Consider the following 12,288-nt stretch of genomic DNA (forward strand, 5'->3'; position numbering starts at 1 on the left):
TTTATTAGCATGTGGAAAATATAAGTGAAGGAACAGGAAGAAATTAAAATTATGTCAATAATATTCTACCAAAATTCTTCAGTTTAAAATATTTTATAAAGAAAATCAAAAATTCTGGGAAAAAACATGACTATGAAATCATTTTATGTGAAGATATAACATTTGTGTAGTTTTGTTTTGCATTCAAATGTATATTTGTATGTAAATTATAAAGTTATATGATAAACACATAATAAACATATACTTAAAACGTTTCTACTTACAATGATACCAAGAGAATGGATTTTTCATGTACTTGGAAAGAAAATAAAAAGAATGATAGTGCACAGCTAACCTTTAAGAAAAAAGGGGGGAAAATGAGATATAACAACTTGTGAAATAGCATATCAATTATGAATCTAAATAAAAATCATTTCAAATGAAAGTTGAAAGTTTATTAAAGCTTCTATTTAGAAGTAAAATACAAGCAACACTAGTATGCATATTTTAATCAAATTTAAAACTTGAAATATTTTTTCAAAAACAATGATTATAAAGCTTTATTTAACCATCTAAGTTCATTATAACTCAGTTATTAATAAACAGAACTAGTAAATATCTTAGATACAACAACCATACATTCATCCTCCCTTGGAATCTCAGACAACTTAAATTTAAAAGCATGAAAGACAAGAAGGTCATAACCTAAAACCGGCCAAACAAATCTATTTTGGTGTTTTAAAACATGCACTTCAATAGAATATATTAATGTTTTATAAATTAATCATGTGCTATTTGGAGTTTTAAATTAAAAATTATCTATTTTGAGAAGTTTATATGCTGCAAATTAGATATGGATAACTATCCAGTTGCTCAAGCAAAAACCTTAAATCTTATCCATGCTACACATCTATCCCATCAGCAAATGCTTTCTACAGCACCTCCTAAATACAATATCCATCCATTTCTCTCCATTCCCCTCTGCTAAGGGTGGCAGAGGAGTGGTCGAAGCCACCCTCCATCTTTGTAGTAGTGCAATAATCTCCTAATTGGTAATACTCCTGCCTCTTGATAGTTCATTCTCCAAACAGCTACCATATCAGATCATGTAATTTTCCTGTTTAAAATCCTCCAATAGCTTCCTATTATACTTAGAAAAAAAATCCCAATGCCTACAAGATCTGGTTCCTGCCTTCCTCTTCCAACTCATCTCTTATATCTCCCTCACTCATTTTACAGCAGCCACTTCATTCCTCTCCTTTTGCCAAATGTGTTCCTGCCTTAAGGAAAAATAAGATTCTATCAAGTCAGGGCCCAGATCTTCTTGTGATTGGCTCCTTCTGGTTGGTCATTCACTTCTTGGCTCAAATGTCACTTCTCTAGAAAGGTTTCCTTTACTCAATCTAAGTGTCCCCTAACCCCATTCAGTCAGCTCTCTTTTCACATAACACTATTCACTTTTTTTTTTTTTTTTTTTTTTGAGATGGAGTTTCGCTCTTGTTGCCCAGGCTGGAGTGCAGTGGCACCAATCTCGCTCACCGCAACCTCCACCTCCCAGGTTCAAGCGATTCTCCTGTCTTAGCCTCCCAGTAGCTGGGATTATAGGTGTGCACAACCATGCCTGGCTAATTTTGTATTTTTAGTAGAGACAAGGTTTCTCCATGTTGGTCAGTCTGGTCTTGAACTCGCGACCTCAGGTGATCCACCCACCTCAGCCTCCCAAAGTGCTGGGATTACAGGTGTGAGCCACCACACCCGGCCAACACTACTTTCTTCATAGCACTCGTTACTCCCAGATGCTTTCTTGTTAATGGATTTATTTTGTTTATTGTCCATCTCCTGCCACTAGCATGGAAGACCCCAAGTAAAAGAGCAGGGATGTCATCTGTCATTCCTTTACATGCCAGTACCTAGAGGAGGACCTGAAATATGAGAGGGCACTCAATACCTGAAAAATTAAATATAAATCCTTTTGCTGCTATACATATACCAGTATTCATGCTATCAGTTACCTCAATTATAGATTTATATTGAGATATAATTCAGGCAAACATGATTGAAAGGAAAATACTTTAAAAATAATTATAATGGAAAATGTTCCTAAAACTCTCAGAAGTATACAATAAGAATTCAAAGCATGATTAACAAAAACAAAATCAGAAAAATCTTACATTTAAAAAGTTTTAACACAATGGCTTCTTTTAAAACATACCAAATTGAGAAAAATTAGAAAATTAAGAAAAAGAAAATGTTTTTTCTGGCTTATAATCCTAAAAGTAATCATCTCTAACACTGCTAAAGTTACTCAAACTCTGAAATTCTATTCCATTATCTTTGAAATATACATTTATTTAGCATTCTATTTCCTAGAAAAACAACAATCTATCACAAGCTTGAAAGCTATTTCAGGTTAAGCCTACTGAAGACATCAGAACCTCACACCATACCCATTCTGTTATAGCTGCCCAACAGAATACTAACAACAGATGACGTGGTATGCTCAGGGCCCATTCACAGAATCAAACAACACAAATCATCCATAAAAAGATAATTAAAAAGAAAAGACAAACATAAAACTATCCTTTTTGCATTGTGGTAATGAGCTGCACTTTTGAAGTATTTCACTGTTATGTTCTTTTCTGGCTTGTTTTTATCCAATGTACTTAAGTGGCAGTCCCAGACTTGGAACCCTAATCTCTAAATGTTGCCTCATGTAAGCCCACTAGGACTTACTGTTTTCATAAACTAAATGTCCTTGATAGTTTAAAAGGTATTTTTAAAATGTCATTTTATAGACCATAGCACACAGGAACAAAATTTTAAATGCCACAGAAACACAACCAAGAAGACTTTGTAAAGCTACTCAGAAAAATCCTAAACTATAGAAAATGCACCTAGTCTATCTTCAAACTGACATAAGTCATCTTCCTAAAACAGAGATCTGCCCCCACTTCTCAAAAATATTTTTTAGTTTCTCTTGCACATAAATCAAACTCCAAACCTTTTCAACCAAGATATTCAAGGTCTTCAATAATTTGGTCAATTTTTACCCTTATCTTTCACCATATCCTCTCCTACTCTCAACACCTATACATAAAACTCACACAACTTATACTGTTTAATAGCTATTCCCAGAATATCCTGTGTCCTTTCCCACCTCTGGACCTTCAATTTCTTCCTCCTGTTTTGAACTTCTCTTCTGCTATATAACCTGCTGTTCTAAGCTTGCCCCACTTTCAAATTTGGGCTCAAATCCCTCTTGCCCTAACCAGCATTCTAAAATCTGCCCCCAAGATAATATCTCCCTTTCCCACACCATCTTAGGACTTCATTTGTACCTGATAGAACTTAATACCATCTGTTTTATAGCATAACTATTTAAGCTACTTAAGTTCATTGCCACTGTTTTCTACTTTGTAGTCCCTCATTAACTAATACAAAACAAATTAAATAGTTGAATTAACTGAAAGACTATTGATTGCTTAACTTTATGTCCCACACAGAAGCTAAGTATGGGAAACATCCAATAAATGTCTGCCAAATGAATGAATGTCTTGTTTCTCAGCCCCATAAATCCTGTTCAGAGTAAGAAATTAATTTTTAAAAGATCAGTTGTGGCAAGAATTCAGTATCTAAAGTAATGAAAAACTTACCAGTGTAAATTTGAATCCTTTGGAAGAGGGCTGAAGTATTAATTTTATGCATGCAGGAAGCAGGCTCAAAAATGTAAAACAAAAGCTAAAAAAATTAATAAAAATCAAATATTTGTCTTCTTTGTAGAGGTATAAATCTAGCTTAAATAAGGAAATATTTTTTAAATATAAGGATCATATTATTTATCAACTTAAGTTGATTTCAAACTATACTTTTATTTATTAAATTTAAAGATGAAATAACATTTATATAAAATCTACACATTGATAAATATATATACTTTAAAAATAAATGATTACATAATATAGACCAAACATGATAAACCTAAATATTGCTTCTGTTATTTTAGTATTTAATATCATGCATAGAAAATATACAAAGATATATAGTTGAAGGTCAATTATCAAACACTCAAAATATGAAAACATAATGAAGTATAAGAGATAATGCTATATCTGTAACACAAACATTCATAAACTTTACTCACAAAAGAATCTCTCTAGCCATCATTTCACAAAAGTTGATTATCTGATTTTCAAGCCCATGGTAAATCATAAAGAACAAGGTGGAAAGGGAGCGGGAAGCTACTAGAGCTTCTCCTAATGATGGCTAATGCTTGTGAGGAAAAAGAACTAGAAAAAGCAGACAGACTCAACAAGCAAAGTGGCCTGGAACCATTTAGTACTATGGGAAATAGCCCCTGAAAGCCCTGAAAACAAGTATATAACTGAATACAATAACTGATTTTCCCACTTGTAGGTTTTGACTTGTCAACTTGGCTAGGCTGAACTAATGTCCACAGAATTCCCTTCCTGTATGCCTTTGTTAGGGTGGGCTACAAGGGAAATTCTCGTAAGATTTGGAAGACAGAGAGGCCACACCCATCTCATCTCCCAGTTATTTGAACACTAGTCTGCTGTGAAAGAATTTTGCAGATGTAAAACCCCTACTCAGTTGATTTTAAATTAATCAAAAGGGAGCTTGTCCTGAGGCACCTAACTTAATTAGATCAAAGCCCTTTAAAAGTTGGCTGAGGCCTTCCCTAACAGCATCTGGGTCTTAATTGCTCTTCCTTCCCCCTAGATATTCCCTCCTGACTGGCTGCCTTGTGACTAGCCCCTACTACTGTACAAGCCAATTCCTTGTCATAAATTCACACACACACACTACGCAGTGATCTCCTACTCCTACTTCTTTGACTGATCCTGACTGATATACACTGAATATCATGACTCTTCAAAATAATATTAATCGTATTTAAGGTACTCTCTGTTCAAGGAGAGAACAAGTTAACAATTCAGAAAAACTTTCACATAAAAATAATTCAAGTTGAAGAGTTTTATTGTACAGAGCAATAGGTCTAAGTTACGTGGAAAATCCACTAAAGAAAAACACCTCGGCTGGGTGCAGTGGCTCACGCCTGTAATCCCAGCACTTTGGGAGGCCGGGGGGGGTGGATCATCTGAGGTCAGGAGTTCAAGACCAGCCTGGCCAAAATGATGAAACCTCATCTCTACTAAAATACAAAAATTAGCTGGCCATGGTGGCCGGCGCCTGTAATCCCAGCTACTCCGGAGGCTCAGGCAGAAGAATCACTTGAACCCAGGAGGCAGAGGTTGCAGTGAGCCAAGATCAAGCCACTGCACTCTATCTCAAAAGAGCCAGACTCCATCTCAAAAGAATAAAAAAAAGAGAAACAGAAAAATACCTCATTCCCTAATGATGCCAAATAAATGAAATAATACCATAATGCTTTTAAAGAGTAACTTATAAAATACTACATACAAACTTTGTTTCTCTTACCTCATTATTAATTGGATGTGACGTGGCAAAATATCCCTAATCTTCAGAAAGACATTGAAACTGCACCAAATATTGGCTACTTTATCCTTAAAAGAGATGTGTTAGCTTTACATTCTGGTGTAATTGAAAGAAGTATTAAAACCTATGAAGTACAGCCCATAATCTCTAATAAATTTTTTGAGACGTGAAACTTTTAGTCACAATTATAACTAAATAGATTAAATCCTCCAGGAACATATATGCGCACACTGTCTCAAGCATTTTTCATTTTTGTGCAGGGCAGTTGATCAAAAGCATTGGCCCACCATAATCCAGACATTCCCAAATACTTAATAGTTTTCAAAGAGTAATGCACTATCCCTGAATACTAAAGTCATTCATCTTTGGAAATTTTTCTAAGAAACGTTTTTTCTGTAATTTATAGAATATATATTACATTTGACCCATTTTTATCACACAACTGAATTTACTTAGAGTAACCTGCTAGCTACTAGCAATGACCAGAGGTAATTGCTAATAAATCAAAAAATCTAAAGACATTACCAGTTGGGCTAGGATCACTTCCAAAATTAAGTTTGTAACTACAGCTCTCATGCTGGTGAAATCATTCTCTACACAGCTGCTTGACTTACAGCTGTGCAGACTTAACATCAAAAAAGTAACTATCACTGACAACTATACTATCCCACTTTCCTCTGCTGGATCAAAGAAAATGCTCTTCAGATTTTGAAGGCAAGAAGTGAATGGAAGAGACTGGCAACACCATCAAACATGTCTGATACTCATTTTTATAATTATCATGATAAATGCCATTTCTGAAATGGAAGGTAAGGCAAATAATTAGGCAGCTTACATAGAGAGTTAAACTATTCCTTACGTAAGTGTTAGAGGTTATATAAAGAACAGGTTAGGAAAACAATTTTCAAAGTCCAAATCACAGTTCTGCTACATGCTAGTTACAGGAATCTTTGACCTCAGTTTTTTAATCTGTAAAGTGGGGACAATAGCTACCACAAAGCTACTGTAAAGATCAAATAAAATTACATGGAAATGTCTGGCACCTGCTAAGTGGTGGTTATAACAATAAGGATTATTATCATCACTACCATCACCCTGTTAGCATACAGTCACACATTTCTGTTCCTTCACAACACCAAACTCCCATCTGAGTTGCTTTCAAAATGCTGGTTCCATCTTCCTATAAGTCCATTAAAAGATATTCTATAGAAATTTATATATTCAAAACTTATGAAGATATGCTTTCAAAATTCTTTTTAAAAGAAATGTTAGCAAATTATCTATAAATATGTTGTTTCTGTCTAACTTTATTAAAAGGCCTTTTTGTTTCAGAAAAATGGTTTGTTTAATTTAATTACCAAATCTAAATGATCAAATTATTCACATAATAAAAGTTTAACAAGAGTGATTAAACTAGCATTAAATGAAATGAAATGAAAGAGTCTCATTAAAAATTACTATGGATGAACGTTACATATCTCATAAGAAATTATGAGATCTTCCTGAAGCAAACATGATTATTAGTTTTACAAATAATTTCCTAAGACTGAAAACAGAATATAAACCAAAAAATTACACAGCTGTTAAAATCGTAGCTGAAACTTCTCATTCTGTCTTTCATTACAAACCCTATTTCATTACAAAAACATATAATTGAATTATGGATCTGATGATGGCATAAATATTACCTGTTGATGTAATGTACTAAAAAATGCCAGCTGAGCTAGGGGTAATATAATGGATTAAATAACTGGCAAGGTGCACACACCCTGTTGTCCCAGCTACTTAGGAGGCAAAGGTAGGAGAATCACTTGAGCCCAGGAGTTCAAGGCTGTAGTGCACCATGGTTGCCCCTGTGAATAGCCACTGTGCTCCAGCCTGGGCAACAGCAAGATCCTGTCTCAATCAACCAATTAATCAATCAAGCAATAACTGGCAAGGAATGATTACAGGAGGAAAGTAGGTGAAGTTCCTATTCCTTGTGTCTTCTACATGAAACCCCTAAAGGTCACAGGTAAGGTATAGTAACAGAAAGGAGAGGAAAGTTTTTAAACATGCCTCAAATAATCCACGATCAACCGGGAAGAGTCTTCTTAGAACCTGCAGGGTTTGTTCCCTTTCTGTAAAGAATGGCAGCCAGCAGAGAACGAAGGAAGCCACAACAGTACAAGCTAGCTTAACTAGCAACACAAACCTAAAACAAAAACAAAGGTAGGCAGTAAGATAGGGAAAGGTTAGTAATTCTGCGAAATCAACCTGAGTCTCACTGAGCATCATACATGCAAACATATAGTAATGCCAAATCTAGGTTACCAATATAGGCTTAAGATGGGAGTCTGCTCAAATCAGAGGTAAAAAAAAATTCACAACAGCTAAGATGTCCACTTCAACAAAAGGACTGTTATGACCATCCTAATTAACATTTATGTTAGATATCATTCGTACAGGAATAAGGGAATGCACTCATGAAGAAAAATATCAAATGGGGATGTATTTCTAATAAGTATATAATGTAGTAAGCTCTAAAGCAATAAAATCCTACAGCAAAGTTCTAACTAGCCAATACACACTACCAGTAAATATGCATGAATTGAAATATTTCTCTAGTTAGGAAAATTTTAAATAAAACACAGAACATGACTTAATCTCTCTCTTCCCACATACCCTATAGCCAAAGTATTTACAAGAAATCACCAAAAGGCAAAGCGAAAGATCACCTTACTCCAAGTAAGTATGCCAAAAACATTATCTGAAGTAAAGTTTTGGATTCTGGTGTTTAAAAGTCACTCACCCCTTTCCTTTGAGGCCTTTTTTAAAACACTTGCCAAGTAAAAAGCAAAAAAATGGCAAGGAGTGGTAAAGTTCCATCTGTTTATAATTTATAGCTAAGCAAAATGCCAGTGACCCTAGCAGGTCCCAGTCACAAGATACTCCAAGAACACCCCACAGAGCAAAGCCAAGACTCACAGAATTATATATGTTCCTGTGTCAAGGAAATTACCTTAATAATCTTTTAAAAAGATAGAGCTTTTAAAAAGCAAATCACATAAGAGATACGCTCTATGAAATGCAAGTGCATAGCATATCTCTTATGTGATTTTAAAATAACATCTACAATGAAAGCTATTTCCCAATAGAAATTCAAAGTACTGAAGTGATAAACATGAAATTATGTATAATAGCATCAAATACATTAAATCTACTGCTAAACAGCAACGGATTTGTTTTGGTTTAAAAGAGCTCTGAAGATTTAAAACATAGTTTTGTTTCTGTTAGATTACTTCACAGTATTATTATAACATACCAAAATCTAGAGAATAAAACAATGATCCAACAGCAAGTTAACAAAAAACTTTACTGAGATCACTACACTTCCTCTATTATATGTATTAAGAGTACAAAGTAATATATGTAGTTAATTAGCAACTAACAACACTGTTAATTAAAACAATATCACAATTAGATTTTCAGTTCAAAATGGTGAGCTAGGCACTAATGTTTACCTCCTCTCCTTCCCGAGAGACTCTTAAAGTAATAAGAAAAGGAATTTAAAAGTATAAATTCGACCAGGAGTGGTGGCTCACGCCTGTAAACCTGACACTTTGGAAGGCCAAGGCAGGAAGATTGCTTGAGCCAGGAGTTTGAGACCAGCCTGAGCAACATGGCAAAACCCCGTCTCTATCAAAAAAAAATTTTAATTATCTTAGTGTGGTGGTGCAAGCCCGGGGTCCTAGTTATTCGAGAAGCTGAGGCAGGAGGACGGCTTGAGCCCAGGAAGTTGAGGCTGCCATGAGCTATGATCATGTCACTGCACTCCAGCTTGGGCAAGAGAGCAAGAAAACAAAAACAAACAAACAAAAAGTATAAATTCACAGCCATAAAGAGAACGGGAGGATCTCTTATAATAGATAAAGATTTCAACATATTTCTGGAAGACAGAAGTGATAACAAATAAAATAGAATGAAGGAAGCCACAGCTTAGAGTATACACAGAGGAAACTCAGGGTAGCAAGAAGTCAATCCACCCTGCAAGACCCTAGAGAACTTTGGAAACACCAAGTAGGTTACAGTGTTTGAGTAGTATATGCAGAAGAAAACAAGAGATGAACTGAAAATCCCTAGAGGTAGAAGTCAAATCTTACCCCACTCCCACACAAAGATTATCTGGCAGCCAAACATTTACCCCAAGGCAACAAAAGAGGGTGTATTTTTCTGAAAAAATAAACTAAACTATCCAGGGCAGCCAGTGTAGAGGTTAGCACTATAATGCAAACCCCTCCGCATTCTGACATGTAAGCATCTCAGTGTGTGGTGGCCAGCTTGCTGCCCACTGATCCTATAGTGGACCAATGATATATAGAAGTCATATGCAGGTGTTCCTGCCTTATTCTTAAATAAAAATAGATACACTAGGATCAAATAAACATTTATAGAAAACCTATCACAGAAAAAGAATCAAAATGAAAGGGAAACTAAATGACCCTGAAAGAATTAAAATCACTCAGGGAACAGTAAAGAACTTTACCAAAAAAAAAAAAAAAAAAGTAGCAAATTCTAATTAGAAATTAAAAACACACCTAACAAAACAAATGAAATTTGATAGAAGTGTTGGGGATAAATTCAAGATAATCCAACCCATAAAACAAAAGATAAAGAGATGCAAAAGATCTAACATCTAATATACTCAAGAAAGAAAAAAGTGAGAAAATCATCAAAGAGGCCGGGCACGGTGGCTCAAGCCTGTAATCCCAGCACTTTGGGAGGCCGAGACGGGCGGATCACGAGGTCTGGAGATCGAGACCATCCTGGCTAACACAGTGAAACCCCGTCTCTACTAAAAAATACAAAAAACTAGCCGGGCGAGGTGGCAGGCGCCTGTAGTCCCAGCTACTCGGGAGGCTGAGGCAGGAGAATGGCGTAAACCCGGGAGGCGGAGCTTGCAGTGAGCTGAGATCCGGCCACTGCACTCCAGCCTGGGCGACAGAGCGAGACTCCGTCTCAAAAAAAAAAAAAAGAAAAAAGAAAAAAGAAAATCATCAAAGAAATAATGTAACAGAATTTAGCAGAACAGAAGAACATGAGTCTTCAAAATGTATGGACCCATATACAGTTTGGATATCCAAAACAATTGTGAAAAACACCTGTGTCTAAACAAATCACTGTAAAATTTCAGAACCACACAAATAAATTATAAAAATGATAATAGCAGCAACAAATGCCTATATAATGCTTAGTGTCTCCCAAGAACTGTCTTAAGTGTTTTACAAATATTAATTCATTTAATTTTCAAACTAAGCTTACAAAGTTAGGGTTTCTATTATCCACATTTTGCAAATGAGAAAGGTACATAATGATTTAAAAATATGTCCTTACAGCTGGGTGCAGTGGCTCATGCCTATAATCCCAGTACTTTGGGAGGCCAAGGTGGATGGATCACTTGAGGTCAGGAGTTTGAGACCAGCATGGCCAACATAGTGAAACCCCATCTCTACTAAAAATACAAAAATTAACTTGGCGTGGTGGCACATGCCTATAATCCCAGCTACTTGGGAGGCTGAGGCAGGAGTATCTCTTGAACCCAGGAGGCGGAGGTTGCAGTGAGCCAAAATCACGCCATTGCATTCCAGCATGGGGGACAAGAGCGAAACTCCATCTCAAAAGAAAAAAATGTATCCTTACAAGGTAACATATGCCTGAAAGCTTTCAGACTTTAATTCAAATCACAGGGGACATACTACTACAAATTTTCCAGAATGGCTAAAACAAAAACCATTGACAGTTGATAAAGATGTAGAGCATCCGGAACTCTTACACCATTGTTATGAGAGTCTTAATTGGTACACACTGCTTAAAAACAATTTGGCATTATCTAAAAATGGACATGTGCACACCTTATAACGCAACAATTCCACTCATAAGAGGAATGTTTATATGTGTACAAGGAGATGTTTATAAGATGTTCATGGCAGCATTATTCATCATAGCCCAAACCGGGAAACAACCCAAATTACTCTCTCAGTGACAGAAATCACATGTATTCATGCAATAGAATATCATAAAGCAATGAAAGTGAATACTGAATTCACTTTCGTAGATTTTTAACAAACTGCAGCTACACACGACTACATGAATACATCTTATAAACAAAATGTTTAGCCCAAAACATCAAACACAAAACAATACTTACTGTGTTGTCTCTTTTATATAAAATTCAAAAAAGGGGAAAACTATAGTGTTAGTAGTTAGTTCAGGGGTACCATTTGAAAAGGAGGAGGGAGAAGGATGGGGAGGTGGACAAGGGTAGTTTTTGGATACTAGTAATGTTCTATTTCTTGACATGAGTGGTAGTTTGCCAAATCACTGAGCTGCACATTTATATTTTGCATAGTTTTCTGTATGAGTGTCATATTTCAAAGTAAATATAGTTTTAAAACTCTGGTAAATAACTTTTTTTCCTTTTATATCACTGTTCTTTTTTTTTTTTTTTTTTTTTTTGAGATGGAGTCTCACTTTGTCGCCCAGGCTGGAGTGCAGTGGCACCATCTCGGCTCACTGCAAGCTCCGCCTCCTGGGTTCATGCCATTCTCCTGCCTCAGCCTCCGAGTAGCTGGGACTACAGGCACGCACCACCACACCCGGCTAATTTTTTGTATTTTTAGTAGAGACGGGGTTTCACCGTGTTAGCCAGGGTGGTCTCGATCGCCTGACCTCGTGATCCGCCCGCCTCCGCCTCCCAAAGTGCTGGGATTACAGGCGTGAGCCACCGCGCCCGGCACTATCCCTGTTCTTGATATTATCAGAGTATTTGATAGCCATGATCCCGTAAGCAATGCC

At 36.0% G+C, this 12,288-nt stretch overlaps 1 protein-coding gene across 2 annotated transcripts in view; it reads right to left on the reverse strand.

Moving 5' to 3' along the window:
- ALG6 (ALG6 alpha-1,3-glucosyltransferase) overlaps positions 1–12,288 on the reverse strand; it is a 70,822-nt gene that overhangs the window by 19,042 nt on the left and 39,492 nt on the right. For both annotated transcript variants that reach the window (XM_030913146.1, XM_030913147.1), the window contains exons 8-12: positions 8,246–8,431; positions 7,513–7,648; positions 5,437–5,522; positions 3,633–3,717; positions 264–334 (exon numbers count right to left, since the gene is read on the reverse strand). In XM_030913146.1, coding sequence (XP_030769006.1) covers positions 264–334; positions 3,633–3,717; positions 5,437–5,522; positions 7,513–7,648; positions 8,246–8,431 — 564 coding nt within the window. The remainder of the gene's footprint in view (positions 1–263; positions 335–3,632; positions 3,718–5,436; positions 5,523–7,512; positions 7,649–8,245; positions 8,432–12,288) is intronic.

The sequence above is a fragment of the Rhinopithecus roxellana genome, chromosome 12, assembly GCF_007565055.1.
Source record: "Rhinopithecus roxellana isolate Shanxi Qingling chromosome 12, ASM756505v1, whole genome shotgun sequence".
NCBI classification, from domain to species: Eukaryota; Metazoa; Chordata; class Mammalia; order Primates; family Cercopithecidae; genus Rhinopithecus; species Rhinopithecus roxellana.